The following is a 22,769-nucleotide window of genomic DNA, read 5'->3' on the forward strand; positions in this document are numbered from 1 at the left end:
GACTATTGCACTGAGAAGTTCTTGGCACTTGATAATCATCAAACTAATTTATCAAATCTGGCAGGATTAAAAAAGTAGAAATCCTTAGGGAAGTATTAGAAAAACAAATGCATGATAAGTTTTTGCTTTGATTGTTTCACAAAGATGCTCTAACCTACTGTGATCTTCTGTAAATCTAGTAATGTGATATCATTCTTGCGGGGAAGTACTATTCCAACTTGACTATTAATATCCACACACCCAGTGAACAGGATTCAAAAGTGGGAGTAGAGCTTCCCAAAATATGCATTCCTCAGTGTGATGTAAAGATAATCTAGTGTTTAAGACCGTACAGGCATTATGCTTTGTGAATTCTGACACTGAACTAAATTTAGTGGAAAGAACATAATAAAATCCTGGCTAAAAATAATTGGATTATATCCCCTTGGGAAAGTCTAGTACATGTATCAAAAACCCAGTTAGCATTTCAAAAGAAGAGATACATATCTTATTATTATAGTGTATGTCAGAAGTGTAGAGTGACATTTAATGCAGTAGATTTTTCAGTTTGCTGGATATTTTCCATAATGTTACCATGGAAATCAATCATAAATTAGCACAGACTAGGAAAAAAAACCTTATTAAAATTACTTGTAACAATGTCTAGTTTTCTTCCCCGGATCAGAGGGAGTCTTCCTTTTTATTTGAGAAGTCATTTTCTTTTGAGATTTTTTTTTTAACTGAACTCCTAGTTTACAAACACACAGGAGGTAGGAGTAGGGATGCAAATGTTATAAATTGTGATGGTAGACCACTAGCTAAAATAGTTCCCAAGTCCTTAAAGTTAGAAACGGACCTCCCGCTTCTTTGTTCTCTGTCCTGCTGGGTTTCCTATGATTGAGAATGTCAAGCCAGTTAGCCTGGTGTTTGGTGTGAATATTCACACTGTGTAAAGCCAAGAACCTTTATGAGACCTTTTCTATGAGGGAAAAACATAAAGAAGATTGGAAGTAGAAGTTGTTTGAGTCTTAAAGGCAACTGCCTTTGAAATAAGTTGAATCAGAAAGTTGATACACGCTGCCTGATGAATCACCTCTAACTCCCATCTACATAATGCCAGTCAGCCAGTCAAAAACCTGAAAGGTCACTCACTGAAGGGAGGCCTCTCTTGGTCAGGGAAATATATGTTTGAAGTTTAGGGAGTTAATATTGATATTTTCCAGAAGATGAAAACAGGTACTTTGATGTGGACAAATAGTCTATTTCTTTAGGGGTTTGGTTTAGGACAAGAGGGTTGTGGAAAAATAAACCAACAAGCTTAAAAAGTATGCTGAAAAGTAAAAGTAAGCTTTACTTAAAAATATGAATATTTACATCTTTTTCCCAGGACAGGATGAAAATTTGACATTTTTACCCTTCATTAAAGTACATAAATCTAAAGGACTCACCTCAATGGAAGCTTTCTGTAGCTCTGTATATGTAACCCACCCCAGTCAATACAGAGGATATTCACAGAATTCCAAAGGCTACCTCAAACCCCCTTCCAAAAAATCCTTCCCACAATTCTAAACAGTCTGTACAGAGCTTTGCCTATTTCTGAATACTATATACATGGATTCAAAAAGTCCATTCTCTTGTGTTTGTTTGTTGGTTTTCCACGGTTTGGTTCATTTGTGTTGTTGCTGTATAAATAGGTGTTTTAAATTGCTGTGTGAGTGAACACTCTTTTAAAATTTACAGATCACCCAAGATTTTTCAACCAATTGTATGCTGGACTTGATTACTACTCCTTGGTTGCTCGGTTTATGACGGAAGCATTAAATCCAAGTGTGTAAGTGCTATGTCATTGGAATTTCATGGTGCTCGTGGATTAGAGATTATTAAAAGGTTGATGGATTTTTATTTCATGAATTTATATTTAATGAGTTTGTGTGTATTGTCATCTAACTAACAAATTACAAAGCTGTATGGCCCTTAGCAGTCCTTGATGAGACTGTTGGATTATACAGTGGTCCTATGAGATGGATAGAGCAGGCACTGTTACTTCCATTTAAAAGATGAGGATCTGATTGAGCAACGTATTATACATAACTTCATGAGGTGTCATGTCTTTACCGAGTGCTGGAAAAACCATTGAAATAAAACCAAACCATCATTTTGCTACCATAGAGCATAGCCTCTGATGAGAGAAAGAGAGTTGTTGATGTAAGTTTTCAATGCAAACTTCAAACTCTCCTATGAGGAAGTACATAGAGCTCTAAAGATAAACAAGGCACTATTTTTCTGGTTGAGAACACAGTCAAAGTTTTCTTTGCAGAAGGGACAGCTAAGAGCTGAAAGGTGAGTACGGGTTAGCTAGGCAAAAAGAAGGATGAGCTCTTAGCAGTGGGAACAGCATGTACAAAGGCCCTGTGGCAGGAGGCCACATGGCATATCAACTGGAACAGGTGTGAATATAGCTGAGAGAGTTCATGGGAATGTGATAGGTGATAAGGCTGGGTTTGTTTGTTTGTTTTTTATTCTAAATACAATGCAAAGTTTCTAAATCATCAAGTGTCATTTTCTTCTTGAAAAGGCCATCCTGGCAGTAGTATAGTAAAGAAAAGAAATACATTAGAGGGGAGCAGTTGGGACCTTGGGGGGGCGGAGTGAAAATGGTACTGTGGATTTGAAGGAGAGTGGTGGGAATGGAGAGTGGAAAATGTATTTAGAAGACAAAACAGAAAGATTTGGTTAGCAAATTGGACCTTGGGAATGAGGACAAGAGGGAGCCTTCTGGGGTGATGCCAGGATTTCTGGTGTTGACGGTCATGACATTCACTGATTGGGAGAGAACACTAAGTAAGACCAAAAATTGTTTTCAGTCATGAGAATTTGCATCAGAAGTGATATTTAGATAGTGGTTAGGCATTGGACTGTGATCTGCAAGGTCAGCAGTTCAAAGCCACCAGCTGCTCCAAGGGTGAAAGACAGGACTTTCTAACCCCATAAAGAGTTACAGTCATGGGAACTCTTAGGCACAGTTCTGCCCTCTTCTATACAGTGGCTGTGATTCATTTGACATTGACTCAAAGGAAGTGAGATGATTTTAGAAGCTGATATATCAACCAAGCGGAGAGTCATACCTAGAATTCTTAAATCTTCATTAAAGTATAAATTTAGGAATTAAAATTTAGAACCCACCAGATTCTCCATGATGAAGACGAGGTGATCTAGTTCCATGAAATGTTACAACCTTGAAGTCAGTTCTATTTTGTCAGATAGGGTTGTGGTGGCAGAATGGTTATATATTGACTGCTAACTGCAAGGTCAGCAGTTTGAAACCATAAGATGTCGCTCAAGAGAAAGAATAGATTTTCTACTCCTGTCAAGAGTTAGAGTCTTGGAAATGCACAGGATCTGTTCTACCCTGTCCTCTAGGGTCGCCATGAGCTGGAATGGACTCCAGGGGAATGATTGTGAGCTTTGTTGAGGAATAAGAAATCAGCACAGTGGCAGTCAGATTGGGTGGGTATTGGTGAATTGATGGTTATTGGAATGTGGGCGTAGATAGTAACTACGACTTCAAGTGATTTTCAACTCCGATTGTACATGAGAATCAACTTTGGAACTTAAACATATTGATGCCTGGGCTTTAATCCAGCCCAGTTAAATCTGATACTGTACCAGCGTGTTTCAGGCATCGCTACATCTATCAAACTCCTCGGGTGATTGTAATAAGCACCAAGGATGGAGAATCACTGCTGGGGACACCGATTTAGAAAGTGAGGAAAGAAAGGACTTAGGACTGAGTCTTGAGACTAGCCAACACTCAGCCATGAGGAGGACTCGCACACAGGAGACACAGACGATGGAGAAACTCAGCACAGACATAGATGTCATGGAGGGAGTGTGCCGAAAGACAGAATGGGCTCAACGGCATCATCTGCTATGGAGCAGTTAACTAAGGCAAAGACTGAACATTGCCTCTTTATCAAACCACATGGACCTTGTTGATGGCTTTAGGAGAGAAGGTCTGGTAGAGTCGTGAGGGCAGACACCGGAGTAGGATGGGTGAGAGATTAAGCATAACGAGAAGTCAGAAGACACAATAAGGTATACAGCTCTTGGGACTTTTCTTGGGATGGCAGAAGTTTTCAAACTCCAACCTGAATTCCATGATCTGAAATAAGTAGCTGACTAATAAGTACATAGATAGATGGAGAGATGAATAGATACACAAATTGGCAAGTCCATTCATTTAAAAACCAATTATACTTGAGATTTCTGAATTGATCTTTACTTGTTTTCAGAGCCAGGGAGCAGCATGCACTGTTATTACCATGTGATTGATCAGATGACAGGAAGAAAACTGTAACTATGAAAACTCAAGTGCTAGTGAGTGTTAAGGTGAACAATCCTTTTGAAATACGACCAGGAACACAGTTCTAGTGAGTTCTTCACCTCCACTTATTCTCAAGCTTAGAGTTGGACCAGTTTTGAAAGAAGCGTTGATAGTTTTTTTCTTACCAAAAAAGAGAATGATTTGCTAATTTGCATTGTTGAGTACACATTAAAATCTATACTACAAAAAGAAACCACTCTTGGTATTTTTAGATTGACTTCAAATGGTTGGAAAACAGACCGCTCTTCAGTGTAAAATGACGGACTGTCTGCAGAGAGCTTGGTCCACAGTAGGGCTCATTTTTTCTTTTGCTTTCTTCCCAATGCTTTCTCCTCAGAGTTAAACTAATTGCATTCAATTCTGTGACGATAACTCTGGATGTGTCTGCTTATCCATATTCATAGTACACATTTATTCAAATACGAATGGAAGTAATCACTGAATTGAGGGGATTATAGCGATTTAGTCACCCTTGAGTTATCTGGAGAGAGGAATTCAAGCAAAGGAAAATAAGGCTGTTGGTAACTCACAGGTTGGAGTCTCTGGGAAGCCAACTGTAGATGGGACTTAGTGAGCAGGATGTTTATTACCAAGTACTCCCATGAATGGGCAGAGGTAGGAGTCAATTTCAGATACAGGCTTAGTAGCAGCCGAGACGGACCCTACGGAAATCCCAGGAGCTAGGATGGCCCTCCAGAATGGTCCAGAATGTCAGGCTCCATCAGTCATCCGTGTAGACCCTTACAGGATGGGACGTGGCCTTGGAGGAGGGGCCCTGCTGCAGCAGAGGTATTCTTGAACGTGCTGACAATAGCCCTCCATCCCCTGGAGCAACATATCCTGGTCCGGGATCTAAGTGGTCCCTTTGCAAGGATATGAGCCACATAATGGGAAGCCCTCAGAGAGTCCCTACCCATTTATGTGCCGGCCATGAGATTAAGCCCTCATTCCAGACAGGTGGTCTCTACCTCGAATAGTGAGACCTGTTAGCATAGGAATTACTCATGGCATAACCTAGTCAAAGCTGGTTACCATGACGCTTTTATCTTTTTAACCATCATCCAAAGCACATCTTAGAGAATAAAATGGCTACTGGCTCATAGTAATACAAAGAATCCAGACACTGGATTCTTTTTTTCTCTCCCAAGGGAATTCAAAGTTCTTTCCAACTGAAGTCAGATGAAGTAGCTGGTGTGTAGCTGGATCCCCGAGCTCAGCAGCTACTGGCATTGACCTTACCAGGAGGAGCATAGTCTCTGGTCTCGTGTTTCTTTATCTCAATGGCTGCCCTTCCAAGGCTCTACCTGCACGTAATCAGCGAGGTGGTTTGATGAAATGCTGTGTGCATTTCTGGGCAACAAAGAATGGTTTGACTCGAGTCATAGAAGTGACGTGTTTTTTTTCTATATCTATCTAGTTATACGTATGAGGTGTCCCCAGTGTTTCTATTAGTGGAAGAAGTGGTCCTGAAGAAAATGATTGAATTTATTGGCTGGAAAGAAGGGGATGGAATCTTTAACCCAGGTAAGTACAATTAGTTATTTCCATCACCCTTCCATTATGAGCATCTATGAAGCAGTTCATTCATGTCCTATATGAGGAACTGAAACTCCTTCTAGGTTTGCACACTGCAAAATATTGCACATTAATAATGCTGTTTGATGAGAGTCAAGCATCTGCCCTTCTGGAGTGTGAGGACATTTCTATAAATGCTAAACAAAATTGTCACACACATGACGTCTTTTCAATTCATGGTTTTTACCCAGCAAAATTGAATTTACCTGCTGTTGGGAGTTTGGAAGGGCCCTGGTAAGTCCTTCACGTGTTTTAAATCACCTTTACTTGAGAAGGTTTCTGAATCATATTTTGTTTATCTTTACCCTCCATTTTTTGAGTTGAGGATAGAGATCATATTTTTACCTTCATGTTATTAATCAGATGAGAGAATGACAATGATTTATCATGTAGATGTGGCCCAGATAAGATGCCCCGGGGGTGTCACAGTTCCTCCCTTGTATGCTAACCACAAGGTTTGTGGTTTCAAACCAGCAGCCACTCCGGGAGAAAGATGAGCCTTTCTACTGCCTTAAAGAATCACAGTCTTGGGAAAAACTCACAGGGGACAGTTCTACCCTGTCCTGTAGGATTGCTATGAGTCAGCATCGGCTGGATGGCAGTGAGTTTGCTTTTAGTGCTTCCAGATAGACTTCCTAGGCCTAAATCTAGAGCTTATAAATTGTAATTTGTAGTTGGGGAAAAACCATAGCAAGTCACAGTAGGCTAACATCTGTCTGTCTACTCAGTTTGGAAATTCGTTTGTGTGTCAGTGGGATATTCAGAGTACCGAGGAGAGGCAAGTTCAGATGTCTTTCAGTGTCATTTGTACCTGTTGTACTTTATACTGAATGCAGCAAATGGGAAATGGTAACGTCCTACTGTAAATATAATATGTCAATTTTCTTTTTCCAGGTGGTTCAGTGTCCAATATGTATGCCATGAACCTAGCTAGGTACAAATATTGCCCAGACATTAAAGAAAAGGGGCTCTGCGGGCTGCCAAGATTCGTCCTCTTCACATCGGCTGAGGTAAGCAAGCGTTCCAGATACCAGTTATGTCTTTTCTGACAATGCAATATTCAAGTGGGACTGGTTATTTGGGGACTGCTGATGTGATTTTGAACTCTCCATGTGTGACTAATATGCCTAAATAAAACATAATATCTCATTCCAAAAGAAATTATGATGGTGTTGATATCGTCTTATCTTGCCACATCACCTTTACTTAAATGTTATCGCCTGTGACAATTTTTTTTCTCTTTTGGAGAAAAAAGAACATTTCATGTGAAAGTGCGGTCTCCTTCCATGAATGTCTTCTTGGAGCAAATTTATTAGAGCTTCAATGATTACCGCTGACCAAGGCTATGTCTTCCACTCACATTTCCTTGTCAACCGGATTGCTTTGCGCGCTAGTATGTACTTTTCATGCCTTCCTTTGCGAGGGGAAACGGAGATCACCAGTCACAGTGGACACTGCATCCCACCCCAACACAACTGAACGTGACCGCCACAGTCCTTTCTCTCTTCTTTGACTTTCCACTGAGCTGGAAGTCCAAGAGTAGCTAAATGCACGGGCTTTGAGCGAGACTGCCTGGGTTTACTTCCTATGCCAACCCTTTACTGTCTGAGGGACCTTGGGTAAATGAACATTTATATTACTCAGTTTTTTAAAATCTGGAAAAATTTGTTAACTTTTGCCAGCTAACACATTATTCTGAAACCCAGTGGCCTGAGACTGCAACCATCATATAAGTCTCTGGATTGCTCAGTAGTTGTGGTGCTGCAGGCTCGGCTCACTTGAGAGTCTCAGTTTGGGCTGTCTGGTGGCTAGTCTCGGTGGCTTGGTGGGGGTAATGGCAGTGATTTATCCCTGCCGTTCTATGTCTGTCACTTTCTCGCCGGCCAGTCCAGGTATGTGCTCAGGGCTGTAGCTGAGGGTCAATGAGCTTGGAGACACGCCAGGCATTTAAGCCCTGACCTAGAACTAGCACATGGTCATTTCACCTTACTTTCTTCGGACTGTAGCTCAAGCCTCTGAATCCAGACCACGATGAAGGAAAATAGGGAGACTCTTCAGAGGCGCTGTTACAAAGTCAACCAGCAAAGTGCATCACTACAGGGAACAGGGAACAGTCCAGCCACCCCAGCAAGCTTCCTGCCACTGCTGTGTCCGCGAGACAATTCAGTGAATTAATTCATGTAAAGCTGCGTCTGTCACATAGTAGATTATTAGCATTCTAGTTAATTGTCTATTCCAGAATAGACAAATTCCAAGAAACAGAAGATAGACTAGAGGTTACCAGGAGCTATGGGGGAGGAGGTAGGGGAAGTTACTGCTCAGTGGGAACAGTTTCTGTTTGGGGCGATGGAAAACTTACTACAGAGATAGTGATACCCTTGTCATGGCATTGTACATACAATAAATGCAACTTAATTGTATAATTAAAATTACTAAAATGGTGATTTTTCTATCACATGCATTTTGGCACACTATATTGTATATACTTAAATATAAGCCGACCCGAGTATAAGCCAAGGTACCTAGTTATTACCTGGGAAACCAGAAAAACTGATTGACTCGACTATAAGCCTAGGGTGGAAAATGCAGAAGCTAGTGGTGAGTTTCAATAATCAAAACAAATGAAAATAAAATTACTAAAAATTAAGATATCAGTGGGGTAATGTATTTAAATATATATTTTAAATTAAAAACATAAATAAAAGGACAAGTCATTTGATATTAGTAAACCAGCACAGTAAGTGGAAAATAGGTTCAACACAAACAATAAGGCATCAACAATGATACCTTAGGAGTACTATTCCCTGAGCTCAATCAGCAACCAAGCTAAAATATGAAGAGTTAAAATCCTTCAAAACTGAATTCCTCATCATCATCCATATCCCAATGCAGAGCTTCAGCTGGTGTGAGGTCATCATAGACGCTGTCCTCACTGAGATCACCATCATCACCATCACTGCTGTCATTTTCATACAAAGTGCAGTCTTCACTGCCATCCATAGCATTACTAATACTACATTTCTGGAAGGCACGTCGCACCATGTCTTCTGGAATGTCTTCCCAGGTATCTCGAACCCATTTTGCTATTAACTCTATGTCAGGCTTCATGAGATTTCTTCCTTTTGTTAGTCAGGCTTGACCAGATGACATCCATTCATGCCATATCCTTCACACAAGGTCTTTAAAAGGCTTATTCAAAGATACAGCCAGAGGCTGCAGTACAGATGTAAGCCCACCTGGAATAATGGCTAAAGTAACTTTACTAGATTTTGCCAATTTTTTTTTATGTCATCCGATAGGTGGGCTCTGAACATATCCCAAACAAGTAACAATGGCTTTTTCTTTAAGGCCACTCCTGGTCATCGGTTTCAAATTTCTTCCAGACAATTTTTGGTCCGTCTTCATCCATCCAGCCTTCAACATGTGCATGCACACTAATTCTTGGTGGGAAATTGATCTTTTTGGACAAGGTCTTTCTTTTTAAAATAATGACAGGATACAGTTTAGTTCCATTAGCCAAATATGACAGAACAACTATAAAGTGTTTTTTTCATTTCCTGTGGTTTTGAGAAAAATGGTTTTTTCTCCTAAACTTGCCACAGTTATGTTGCTTAGAAGATCAAAAGTCATGGCAGTTTCATCCATATTCCCAATATATGGCAGGTTATAATTATAAATCTTTCTTTGTTTTATAATAAATGACTGGAATGGCATAATTTTTTCTTCAAGGTCTTGTAGCAATTTCTGGGAAATCTTTGTTCTTTGTCTCAAACAGGCCAAACCTATTCATGAAGCGGGTACTCCATCCTGCTGACGCAGCAAAATTTTCAATGCCTGGTGCTTTATATTTGTCATCCTTAGCCATTTGTAGAGCACGTATGTGGATTCCCATGCATGTTATACAGTAACCATTTTGATGACACTCCATAACCCATTTATGCAATTCACTCTCTAGAGCCCCATAAAAAGATCTTAAACCATGACAAGCAATTTTAGCTTTTAGAATCTGTTCCAAGTCAGTCTTCATTTCCTGCCACTCCCTCACTTGCTTTTCATCAACACAGAATTCCATACTTGCAATACTGTTATTGCTCTCTTCTGCTCTTGACACAACCTTTATTTTGAAACCAGCCTCATATGACCGGTGTTTTTGGTTTAAGAGTATCCATTTCTAATAGGATGAAAAAACAAGACTTTGAAAAAGAACTTTCATGGTAATGCCCCCTCACCCCCTCCACCCCCCCCACCCCACGACATGTTATCTGGGAGGCAGGGGGAGCCTGTGCGGGTGGGGGATGCAGGATGTGAATTAACACAGAGACCAGAGGGGAGAGGCAGCCACAGACACATCCTTACCAGTTCAGCTGCCAGTGTAAGTGAATCACTACAAGTGCTTCTGCAAATTGGAGCCGTCCATGTCATAGGACAGTTCTGATTGGTTAGATGTGAGTAAACAAACATTCAAAGTCCTGCAGTGTCAGCGGGGCTTTGAATGAACAGCAGAGAAATGGCAATCACCTGCGAGATAACGGTGCTTGTCCCTTACCTCGCGGGGGTGGGGGTGGGGGGTGGGGGCAGCTTGGGTACCACTGACCCGTGTATAAGCCGAACCCCAGATTTTTAGCACATTTTTGTGCTGAAAAACTCGGCTTACACACGAGTACATAGGTATATATTTTAAGTCTGCTATTACTATTGCTCGTAGGCAGAATGGCCTGGCTGTGACAAAGTGAGTAGCTGAGGCAGCTTGAGCCCAGCTTATATGGAAGCTGATTCAACCTTCTCTACATTGTGTAATCCCAGAGGGTGCTTCCGCCCACCCCGCCGGTACCTCATTCCCAGATCCTTTGTAGGATGTGCCTTCTGCGTTGTTCATTCTGGGTCTCTCTGCAACACGTGAAGAAGGCAACCTCCAGAAAGTTCTCCAATAGTTCCTGCTGGGCCTTTCTGAGGTGACTTTTTATTGCAAAAGGACAAATCGTGCACTGAGAGGCCAGCGGTAAAAGAAAACCTGCCACCTGCATGCTGTCTTCCTACTCTGCTTGACCTTTGCTTTTACTAGTACGGTCCTACAGGGATAAGTGGGTGCTGACAGGCCTTGGACCCTGGGAAGAGTTGTCCGGCCTGAGAGTTTGTATACAGCAACCAGTGCCCATCTTCCTGAACTGTCCTCTCTGTGCCGACAGGAGCATGTCCTCATATGGACAGCTTGAGAACTGGGTTAGCTATGATGGAGGAGAGTTTCCATTCTACGTTAGCTCTCCATTCTACGTTAGCATTTGGAAGGACCCCTGGGGATCAGACATTCTAAGAAGCCCCTTCCATATGTACGATGCTATTTCCAGGCCCGGGAAAGCTCATTTAAGAGGACCCCTGTGAGCAGCTCAATGTTTTCACGTTTGCCTCTTTTCATTCTCCACTGTGTTTAAAACTTGCTGGATTTCTCACCTGGAATCACTGCCCTGAAAGAGGAGAAATTATCCCAGAATCAGCTAGAATGAAGTGGTGGCAGTGGTGGGGATCTACAAGATAGGCATACCAAAGCTACATTTCAGGTTTGGTCCTGGGCCAATGGGTTAAAGTGAGTCTGGCAATGAAGTGCATCACGTAGATGTTTTGGTTACTTGGTGCTCACACTATCCTCTCAACTTTTAAGTGCACCGTAGCGCTACGGCAAAGTTTGGAATTGTGTGAGAATTACTAACATGTGAGACAGAGGCAGAAAGTAAGTACATGCCGTTGAGCTGATAGATTTGCTCAAATGCAGGGTTGCCACAAACCTTCAATTTTCGAGAAATGCAATAAAGTAATGGACAGCACTGTGATGTGTGCCTATACAGCCATGGCTGGCAAATCGAGAGTAAACAACAATTGAACCCCCATATAGTTGTGAAAACACAACTAAGTGCATTTTCACTTTAATCTCTGGTGAGTTTTATATGCAAGAACCCTGACTAGTGTCCCATCAGATGACGGACCTGAAAAATAAGAACTAGATATGAATTTCAGAGAAAAACTCCCTTGTTTCCTGAGAACCCTTGACCCTTGAATATTGGTTTCCTCCCTTTTTGTCCAACTCAGTTGTATGGTTTCCTCTTTTCTCTTCTACCTAAAAGATCCAGGTTATAAGAGTCACATCATTTTAATCTGTATGTTAGTGGTCACGTTTAACACTTAACGACAACCACTTACTTTTTAAAATAATTAAAAATGACTATGTTTCCTGTCTTGTAGGGTCACTGTAGGTTGGCATTGAGTCAATGACAATGAGTCTGGTTGGTTTTCATGTTTCCAAAATGTTCCTAACCATTCTGGCAGCCTTTTCCTTTTTTCCTGTACCACTTCTGTCTCCTTTTGTGTATTCACTCCGTGGCCCAGGCATTATTTTCCTGTATTGTTTTATATAGTCCTCTCCCTTTCCAGTGTCTACACTGCGCCAGACGAACCAGGTTAATAACTCATCCCACCTCCCAACATCCAATGCAGAAAGTCTGCTCCCACAGTAGAAAGTGCTCTTGCGTACCTCAGGTTCTGACTGATTGAAGGCTGTCGATGGTGACAGACCTATTCTGATAACATGTCCAAGGATGTCTTTCCATTTTTCAGGGGAAATCAAGGGTAAGTGGGCTTTTGAAGAAAATCATGAACTCTGGGACTTGGTGAGAGCTGAGATATGCATTTCTCGGGAGTATAGAAATCCCAAGTTTCTAATATTCCTGGATGACTCAGGTCACTTTTTTGGGAATCAATATAAAGCAGTGCTTATTATCTGTCACGAAAAATCGTGAATGATAAAAAAGAACTGTTACCTCCCAGTCTGTTGACTTTGGAGCTACTTCTCCAGCAGAACTGGGGCTGGTGTGATCAGGATGTATGTTTGGGGTGTAAGAGTCAGTATATTGCCTTCTTACATTTTGCCCTCAGGGTTACCTTGCTCTGGTGGCCCTACCCACTGGGGTGAACTGGCCTCACCCTAGATGTCTTTGTGGGTTTTCTCAATGGGCAGCAGGGTTAGGCAGGGTGTATCAATCTACGTGGGTTTTGTTTGTTTGTTTGTTCTTAGAGGGACCCCTGTATACCCCTTCTTTTCATCCCCTAGTAGATGTAAACCCTTCCCTTCCCTGCCACCTAAAGTGAACTGATCTCCAAATCCCATATCATGAAAAGTCCAAGTGTCAAGAGCCCAATCTAACTCAAGTGGAAACAATGGCTCATGGAGAAGCCCAAGGTCATATGAAAAGTCCTCGCTGGCATTGGAGAGTAAAATGCTAGCTCAGTGCTGCCTTCCACGCAGACACTGACTGTTTTATCTTTATAGGCAAGACTACCCGCTGAGACTTTTGCATCTTCTATAGACATTTCAAACCCACGGGGGCTTGGGTCTTAGAATGACTGCCTTTTCTTTTGGCGGCCAAGGGAACAGCTACGTTTGTTTCTAAATGCAGTTGTTACTTCTGAACTCCAGCCTTCTAGCTTTTTCCTTTTGTGAAATGGCTCAGCATGTCTGAAGCATCCCTCTCTTTCTCTTTCCCTCCCTTCCAGGGCTCTTTGCCTTTTCTGATGCTCTCAGATATTTAGACTTCTGTTTTACAGACTGTCTGTTCTGTCCCTATCCCTCTGCAATTGACTTTGGACTACATTCTGCCCGGAGGTACTTAAAGACAGCTGCACTGAAGCTATGCTGATGACAAGCCTCTTGTTCAGGAGACCCATTGGTTGGGGAGATATTCTGCTATTTTTCAGGGGCAGAGCTCTGTGATTCTCCTTATAGGCAGATGTCAGTGAGGGTAAGCTACTATTTATCATTATGAAATCAATAGTTTTTTTAGTTGCCAGAGTCTAAATCTCTGGTGACATATAATTCAGCTCAGCTGGGCCACCTTAGTCATGCTGAGCATGTTACGTTGAAGGAGCACGGGCAGATACAGCAAGGAGAGAATTAATTCCCCCTTCATGTACCTTATGACTCTTCAATATGCATATGTTCCTGTAACAACCTGAAATGAATGCATCCTTACAGGCATTTGGGATGTGTCCCATTTGCTATTTGGTAATTAATTATTTCGGATGGCTTCATTGTTCCTGGTGGTATTACATCTGCATTTATTTTTATAAAGTTAAACAACAACCAATGAAAACTTAGTAGCTCCCAATCTAACCCTCTTGATAAAAGAAGAAAAAAAATTACCCCGTTTGAGGGAATATATCAAGTTAAGTGTGAAGGCATGACTATACTTTTAATGTATTCACACCTACAAATTAAATCACTGAGGTTTTTGGTATAGTAATGTCCTTTAACACCTTCATTTTTCTGGCACAAAAAAGAATTAATTGACCACCTGTCCTCACTCATGTATAAAGAGTGACGTTGCCAATGCTTGAATGCTAATTATTTTATAGACTGTAGATTGTGGAAGTAGAGAAAAGCAAGCTAAAGTATCTACTACTATTTGCTGGTAAGAAACAAACCAAACCTATGTCAAACCAAACCTATGTCCAGAACCATCTAGTAGCCCCACTCATGTCGAGTAGAATAGTATGTCTATAATTTATTTTTGTTATTTACTTTTGTGCATCTGAGGTCAGCCTGGTGCTCAATATTAAACCAGGCTGGCCTGCCTTTATAACCCCCACAACTTTAAAAATTTTTGTTCTCTGGAAATAACGAAATACTTCAGTCTTTGGAGTGCAATCTTTGAGATGGAGCCTCTTGCTCTCTCCTTACAGAGCTTTGAGTCAACGTTGAACTAAATTCCAAGTTTCCATTCATGCTGTCTTATTAGGAGCTTCTGGAAAAATATCCCCCCCCAATGTTGTATTAGCTAAACCAGTGTGTTCTTTATGGCAGACACTGGCGCATATATTAGCCTTGCCATATGGTTGCCTATTTAATTCTTAACAAGTCGATGTAAAGAACATGGTTGCTAGGCCATCTTTACAGACTAGCAAACTGAACCTTAGTGTGTATGTTATTTGTTCAAGGTACCCTAACTGTAACCAGTAGAACTTGGAGGTCAATTCTGTTTTCTGACCCCACCATCAATGTACACAACCCCTGTAGGTAGACACTCAATTAAATTGCTATTATTGTATACAATGATGCCCTGAGGATTTCTCACAGCCAGAATGGCTTACATCCATTGAGAAAACAAGCAATGTTTTTAGTTTTATTTCTTTATGATGTGTATTCATGTCTCTCTCTTACTCTTTGTTCATTTCAATTCAGTGTCATTACTCCATGAAGAAAGCAGCATCCTTTCTTGGGATTGGTACTGAGAATGTTTGCTTTGTGGAAACAGATGAAAGGTAATTTTGATAGGCTTCAGAAGCTTGGTGGGTGGAGGATGCAATTCAGACTGTCTCTTTTAAAGGTTGTGGTATTGTCTGTTAACTTCTGAACACAACAACACAACTGACCTTCTCGAATTTGTCCTTCAGAGGTAAAATGATACCTGAGGAACTGGAGAAACAAGTTGGACAAGCCAGAAAAGAGGTGAGAGGGAGAGAAAAAAAGAGAGAAAGAAATGTATGTGTGTGTCTGGCTATGAGAACAAGGCAGAGCATGACAGGGAGAGAATGCCAACCCCATTTCTGTATGTGGGAGAGAGATAAGAACACCAGGAAGTTAAAAGCGGGCAACTCATTTCCAGACATTCGATTGCCAGGTGCCTGCTTCTCCGTGCTCCGTAGAGTTACCCAGATGACGTCATCCCAGGTTTCTGGAATGTATTGCAGCATTGACATCTCTGTATTTGGGAACCTTGCACAGAATTACTCAGTCCCAAAGATGAACCCAGCCTCCCAGGAAGTTCTCAACAATAGTTGTCCTACTGAATTTCTGACTCTCAGCAAGAAAGCCTACTGGCCAACCCAAGGTTCTGGGTTGCATGAAGGAGTGCATTCTTGAGTTTTTGATCAACCTATTTTCTCCAGGTATTCCCAAACCGGAAGCTCCTCCACAGACATCACTCTATAGTAGGTCTCAGTCTAGTATTTCAGAATGCCCTTTCTGTCTTCGCTGCTGGAATGCCTTAAAGCTAACATGCCCTTTGCATGGGAAGGCAAGGCATGGACCTAGTCACCTGCTATGCATCCTTCAAGGCTAGAGATGCCAGCCACCTTGCTTCTTGGTGAGCACACTTGAAATCAAACCCCAGTGGATTAAGTGAGCCAGCATCAAGGTGTTCATCCCCCTCTCCCATCTCTCTCCATTATTAATGGAGCATCAGGTCATTCTCCAATAAGCCCCCAATCGGTAGCAGCAAAGTCCTTCGGGTCAGATAAAGCAGGAAAAATCTAGCTTCTGTGTTAGGATGTAAGTATATGTTTTGCCATCTTTTTTCCACACTAAAACATGTTTAATTTTTCATTTTATTCTATTTCTATCACTTTATTAAAACATTTGTTTAAAATCACCTTGTCCTGATATGCTTGAACGTCTATGCTGAGAAATCATTCCATCATTGCATATGTATTGGTTTCTTGCTTATATCCTTACATGAACAGTTACTTTTTTTCTACTTGAAGACTCATCCCAATGTCAAGTAGATTTGAAATTTGGCTCTCCATTTTTTGTTTTTGCCTTTCTGAATCTTGGGTAGAGCTCTACATGGACAGGTCTGCTCTGAACCATAGACGGTGCTTTCTACTTTTTGTTCTTATGGTCTTTTTTTCTATCAGATAGAAATTCCATGTCTTCAATGCTTGGCAAGGGGAATGGGTTGTATCTTTTTACATGTTTCGTATTTATTTTTCTTCAGTCCTTATCTCCTTCTCTCTCCCTTTTTCTCCCTTTCCCTTCCTTCTTTTCTCGCTATAAAAATGCTAAATGTACATAAAGCCATAAAGAAGAGTGTGCAATAAATCCCCTTGTACCCATAATGTTAAAAACTTTTTTTAACAGTTTCCTTGACACATAATTCATGTCTCTTACACTCAAATAGTCTAAAAACTTTGAAAGGAGTTGTGCAATCATCACGCCAACATATATTTATTTCTTGGACTCATTATTATTAACTCCGCCTTCTTCCCCAACCTCCCCCGCCATAACCCAAGAGATTAGCAATCAGGTGCTGTCGTTGTGGATTATCCTGGATTTCAACAAACCCCAGCAGCAGCAACAAGAAAACAATCTTAGTTGGAAAGATAACAGAAAATACAATGAGGACACATTTAAAATGGATATCCACAAACGTTGCTAATCATCAACCCATGCTAATTCTGTTTCATTTCTAAGCCCTTTCCCTTCCCATGGACGCTGGATTACTTTGCCGCAAATTTCAGACGTCATGACAGACACAGATCTTTTAAACCACACCACTCTATGATGACGTCTTTTAAAAAGTGATACCTTCTTAACACCAGCAAACCATCAAATATTCATTCTATGTTAATATTTCTACTATTGCCTATCTTGCCTTTTAGTTATTTAAATCACTGGCTTGTTTAAATTAGGATTCAAACACACTCCACATGTAGCATTTAGTTGCTTCATCACCTAAATCTTTTGAATCTTTAGCTTCACCTCCTTTTTAATACTCTACTATTGATTTGTTTGGTAAACCAAATTCTCTGGCCCTACTGTGTTTTCCGCCTTATAGAGTTTGCAGATTACTTAAAGAATTAAAAAATTGAAGGGCTTGATTTCTTGCCTTCATTCTGTTCTCTTGATTTCCTGTCATTTGGAAGTTAGATCTTGAGGCTCGATGAAATTCAGAATAGCTCTTGGATTTTTTTACCAAGAATTATGTCACAGGTAGCCTTTTAACTTTCTATCAGGAAACTTCACTTTGTTGTGTTAAGATTGATTGGTAGGTTCAGGTGCTGCCAACGTGATCTATAATGTTCTCCACCTGCCTCTCACTTCACAGATTTGCCTACCATTGATGACCATTGTCCAGGCCTATTCTTTTATTGGCTTATCTCATTTTGCTTTCTCCCATTGGCTAGCATGTTGATTTAAAGAGAGAACAAGGGAAAAAAAAAAACCTAAAACCTCACTCCTATTCGGGTTTCCTATGGGACCAATGGCCCAGGAAAACCAGGATAAATCCTTAATTCTTTTCTCTATTTACCAGTTGTCCAAAGAGTGAGTTGGTTGCTTAGCATCCTCCAACTATATACCCTCCTCCCATTTTTATTTTTAGTATCCTTAAGAACTTGTGTTTCTAGTATATTTTATGTGTCTCCTTGCACTACAGTCATTATTTTTGTTGCTAAAAAATTCTGTTTTGACAATGAAAGTACATGAATCTGACATAGTTCTAAAGTTGAGAATGTGAAAACTGGAAGTTTTTGAAAAGGGAAAAAAATTGCTTCAGGCAAATTTAAAAATAGGGCAATGGGGTTAGAGTTAGTCTCCTAGATCTTCTCTCAGGCATTTCAACTTCATACTGGATTCGCCAAGAACAAACCTTTCACCCATCTTTAGATAACAATACACGATGACTAGTTTGTTTTTCTCAGTAGCCTCAGACCTACTTGTTTTGCTTCAAGACTTTGAGTCATATTGTTTCAGATATAGGGACTAACCTATCAACTCTATTCTACTGGGATTCAATTCCCCAGCCAATCATAACCCATTTAACAACCGCAGAGCGGTGACCTTTAGTCAATGCCATTACAAGGACAGCAAAAGCCAAAGAAGCAGTGGAGATTCTAAAGTGCTTAGGAAGAGCAACAATCAGGATAACTCCTGCATACATGGAGGTATTTTTGTACGTGAATGTTGGAAATGACAAACTTTCTCTGGAAGAAACCTCATCTGCAGGATGTAATCAATATTGTTTCCTCTGAGTTTTCTCATTAATAGTGTGCAATCAGGGGAAGAAAAAAAAACACCCCCAAAACAGGGGAGGTTAAAACCAGATTCCAAAAATGTAATTTATATTATTTATAGCTAGGATGATGGGAAAGGTGGAGAAGACTCATTCATGTGCTAGAATCCTTCGCATCAGTTGTTTCTCCCCACTACCTCGATGTCAGGAGAAGCCCTCCCCCTCCCCCAGTAAAGAGACGTTAAGTGGTTTTAATAAATGACATTGCTTTCTATTGTTTTTAATGATGGATGCAAACCTGGCATCATTTCCTTTATGTCGCGGGACCTGATCGAGATATGTTCTTGTTGGTTCTTGAATACAGAGAGGAATTTAGAAGCTCCATAGTTTCCCCGGAGACGCTTGTCCCCTACTGGTCTGTCTCTAAATACAACTGAGGAACAGTAAATGTTTCCATTCTAAATGGAGGTAAAATGACATTTTAAGGCAACAAAGGTTCTTGTCTCTTATTCGTGAAGTGTCCCATATTTTGAGAATTCTTGTTTCTTTCCGCATACCCACCTTGGTCTTCAACATCTACAGGGAGCAACACATGTATGCTAATATGTAGGGATCGGTCCATTTGGAAACAGCCTTATATACTCTTCCTCTGCCTGAACTGGTTGCCACTGAGTCCATGACAGCGTGACTCCATGTGTATCAGTAGAACTGTGCTCCACAGGCATTTCAGCGCCTGGCTTTTTTAGAAGCAGATCGCCATTCCTTTGTTCCGAGGCTCTTCTGCATAGACTCAAAGCTCTACCTTTTTGCTTAGCAGTTGAGCTCCTTGACTCTGAGCATCACCAGGTGATCCTTTAAGCTCATTGGAATGCACTGGCTGAATGGCGCCCCAGCATCTGGTTGGTTGGCTCAGATCCTCATTCATCCCCTTCTTACTCCGCATCCTCCCTTTCACTCTCCTTTCTATCTGGCTCTTGTTCACGGTATCAGCTGGGGGTGGAGGAGGCATCTTGGTAGAAGTGATGCGGGCTCTCTTTTCCAGCACATTCCAACAGATTTCTCTGTTGTGGTTAACCATATTGGAATGCATATCCCGCCCAGTGAGATTTTTTTATCTGCTACAATGCCAAATCTGAGTTTTAGCATATTCTTTGCTTTGAAACTACATTTCCTTTACAAGATGCCAGGTCAACATAGTTCATACCCAGAGCAGGCTGTTTATCTTTCAAGCATGCTCCTTGTTGTTTGGAGAGGGGTACCAATGTGAGCCTGACGGAGGGCTGATGTATTTTTCCCAGAAAGAGTTGCACACGTCATATAGAATCTCGGTTCATCATTGCAGTGGAGGCTAGCTTCTTCCTATCTAGACGCTCTATAGATCAGAACTTACTGCAGAAAGGCAATGAGAGCAAAGAGTCGGAACACATGATAAGTATTGTGGTATCATTTTCTCCGTTCCCTTGACTTGCCTCGACCGGTGAATTCATGCTTGTCTCCAAAGAAACCAAATGACTACTGGATATTTGACTCTGCTTCTTGCCTGCCCTGCGGGACATGTGCAGCGGTGCCGGTGACCATTGTCTTTGTGTGTGACCCTTCTCACAGGGAGCAGCTCCATTTCTCGTGTGTGCCACATCCGGTACAACAGTCGTCGGCGCTTTCGACCCCCTGGATGAAATCGCGGACGTCTGCGAGAGGCAAGGCCTCTGGCTTCATGTGGATGTAAGTGCCGACAGTTAACTTGACAGGCTTTTTGCAGCTGGAGTGGAACAGTCTCCGTTCTGGATGTGAGCTTGTATTTATTGGGCTTGTTTCTAACTCAGAGAACTAAACGAGGTCTTTCCTGTCAGGTGCTAAGAAGATGATTTCAAGGCTTGATGTAAATCATATTTTCCTTTCCTGGATTCCACTTTATTAGGTCCTCTGTCCTCGTCACAACCATGCAATAGCTTCTTTGGTCCCTGAAACTTACTATCATTGATGTAGTAGGGTACAAGGGACACGATTTTGAGTTATGGGCACCAGAGTCTTTGGTTCTGGATTCTGACATGGTTCTTTCTCCTTGTGACCTCCCCTTTGGTCAACACTTTTGTTACAAAGGAGATGTGGTTTCTAAGTCTAGTCTCAAATGGTATGGTTTCAATCAGCAAGAGAGCGCACAGAGTTATGTTACCTAATTGCCTGCTATAATTAAAGCAGGCTTTTTCTGGATCTATTATAGATAATTATTTGAGAGTGATTCTTCAAAGTTTTCGAATGAGAGGATTGGATGGAGGGTTTTTTTTGTCCTAATTCATTTTCTAAGTCCTAAGTGCTTCATGATGTTTTCTTTAATTAAAGGTAACTTAAAATTTTACTTATCAAAGGTTAAAAAGCTTAATTCATCCATTTATGAGCGTTTGTGTGTGCGTGTGTGTGAATGTGAAAGAGAACCCAGAGACTAATTCATTTCATTCAATTCAGAAGAAGGAACTATTGGACACACTAATGACACCTTACTTGCAAGCCCTTGCCTCGGGTCATCAAAATAGGTGCGATCTTCTTTACTAGAAGGAGAAAGGCCAATAGCGTCTGTTTGCTGAACTGAGCATGTGAAATGTGTACTTACCCACCTACATACAGAACTTCATAGTTTATATTACTTTATGCTTTCAAAACAAAATGTCTATGATATAATATGGAGAGAATTTTTCAGCAACTCAAGATTTTCACTAAATTTATGCTAACATTTGGTAGAAACTAAACAAAAACAGCTGTAATATAAAGCTCACAGGAGTTACGTACTCCATTAGTGTGCCAATGGCAATACTTCAGGCAGATTACTTGTGACTTCTATAAATGGGAATAGATCTTTTCACATTTCAATTGATATCACAGTGATTTTTAAAGACAGAAGCATAACAGTACACTAAGCTCTAAAGGATCACATGACGTGACTAGGTTTATAACTGTGGGGAAAGGGGGTGGGGATCAAATACGTCAGCAGCTACACTTAGATATTCAGCTCTCATAAAGGAAACAGCAAATGTGGATTATATAGTTCATGTAAAACAGAGTAACTACAGCTATATCCAGATTAGGCGTGATATTAAGAGATTTATGTGTCTTAGTGAAAATTGTCGTTTGTAAGTAGGAACAAAAAGCCCTCAAGGTTATTTGAAAATTAAAGGTGGGATTTTGGAAGGCAACACAGTTATCCATTTTATATGGAAATTTAACCTATACCAAATTATCTTATTTGCACAAAGCAAGAATCTAATAAATGCTGATAGTGTTATATTACATTTTATGATGGTCCATCTGACCTATTAAAGAAATTAATAAGCTCTAATATTAAGATGTGTTCATCCATTCCTTCATATTGCCAGCATCAAATTTATTGATAAAATTTCTTACATGAATAATTTATATTTTATATTGAAAATTTTTCATGTGCTTTTATAAGTGAAAACATTACAATTTAACAGTAATTGGCTTGATTTCGGGCAGCAACGATTTTAAAGGTTATAAGGATAAGTAAAAATATATTGTTATAAAATCATACAAACTTTCAGGAAGCAAAAATATCAAAGTGTGACCCTATTATTTCTCCACATACCTTCCCTCTAGCCTTATACATTTCTGAAGGAGGTCTTTACACCTTCCCTGAAGAATCTTGAGCTATTTTAATTCAAATTGTGTTCCTTTGAAATGTTCTTTGAGTTTGGGGGACACAGAAGTCTGAAGGACAAGATCAGGGATGTAAGTTGGATGGGGTAAAGTCTCCTAGAGAAATTCTCTTCTTAAGACAGCCCTTGCTACCAGCCAATAAGCAGGTGCATTGTTAGGAAGGCAAAAAAAGATTCTTGATCCACTTTCCCAGCCTTTGTCTTACAAACGCCATTGCCCATTTTCTTAAGGCTCCTTTGTAATAAGCTCTTGTGATTATCCTGTGTCTTTCAAGAAAATTGTCAAGATTACCTCTTTTCAATATGATTAGCCCTTTTAAATTCCAAACCGCTGTGGCTGTAACCTTCTGAACTCAACTCTACACCTTGAATTTAACTGGTTCGCAG

General features: G+C 40.7%; 1 protein-coding gene across 1 annotated transcript in view; it reads left to right on the forward strand.

Moving 5' to 3' along the window:
* GADL1 (glutamate decarboxylase like 1) overlaps positions 1-22,769 on the forward strand; it is a 230,199-nt gene that overhangs the window by 51,464 nt on the left and 155,966 nt on the right. Inside the window, exons 4-9 of the mRNA XM_075547888.1 lie at positions 1,720-1,810; positions 5,781-5,887; positions 6,833-6,948; positions 15,165-15,244; positions 15,377-15,431; positions 20,320-20,436. Coding sequence (XP_075404003.1) covers positions 1,720-1,810; positions 5,781-5,887; positions 6,833-6,948; positions 15,165-15,244; positions 15,377-15,431; positions 20,320-20,436 — 566 coding nt within the window. The remainder of the gene's footprint in view (positions 1-1,719; positions 1,811-5,780; positions 5,888-6,832; positions 6,949-15,164; positions 15,245-15,376; positions 15,432-20,319; positions 20,437-22,769) is intronic.

Source organism: Tenrec ecaudatus, chromosome 4 (genome assembly GCF_050624435.1).
Source record: "Tenrec ecaudatus isolate mTenEca1 chromosome 4, mTenEca1.hap1, whole genome shotgun sequence".
Lineage (NCBI taxonomy): Eukaryota > Metazoa > Chordata > Mammalia > Afrosoricida > Tenrecidae > Tenrec > Tenrec ecaudatus.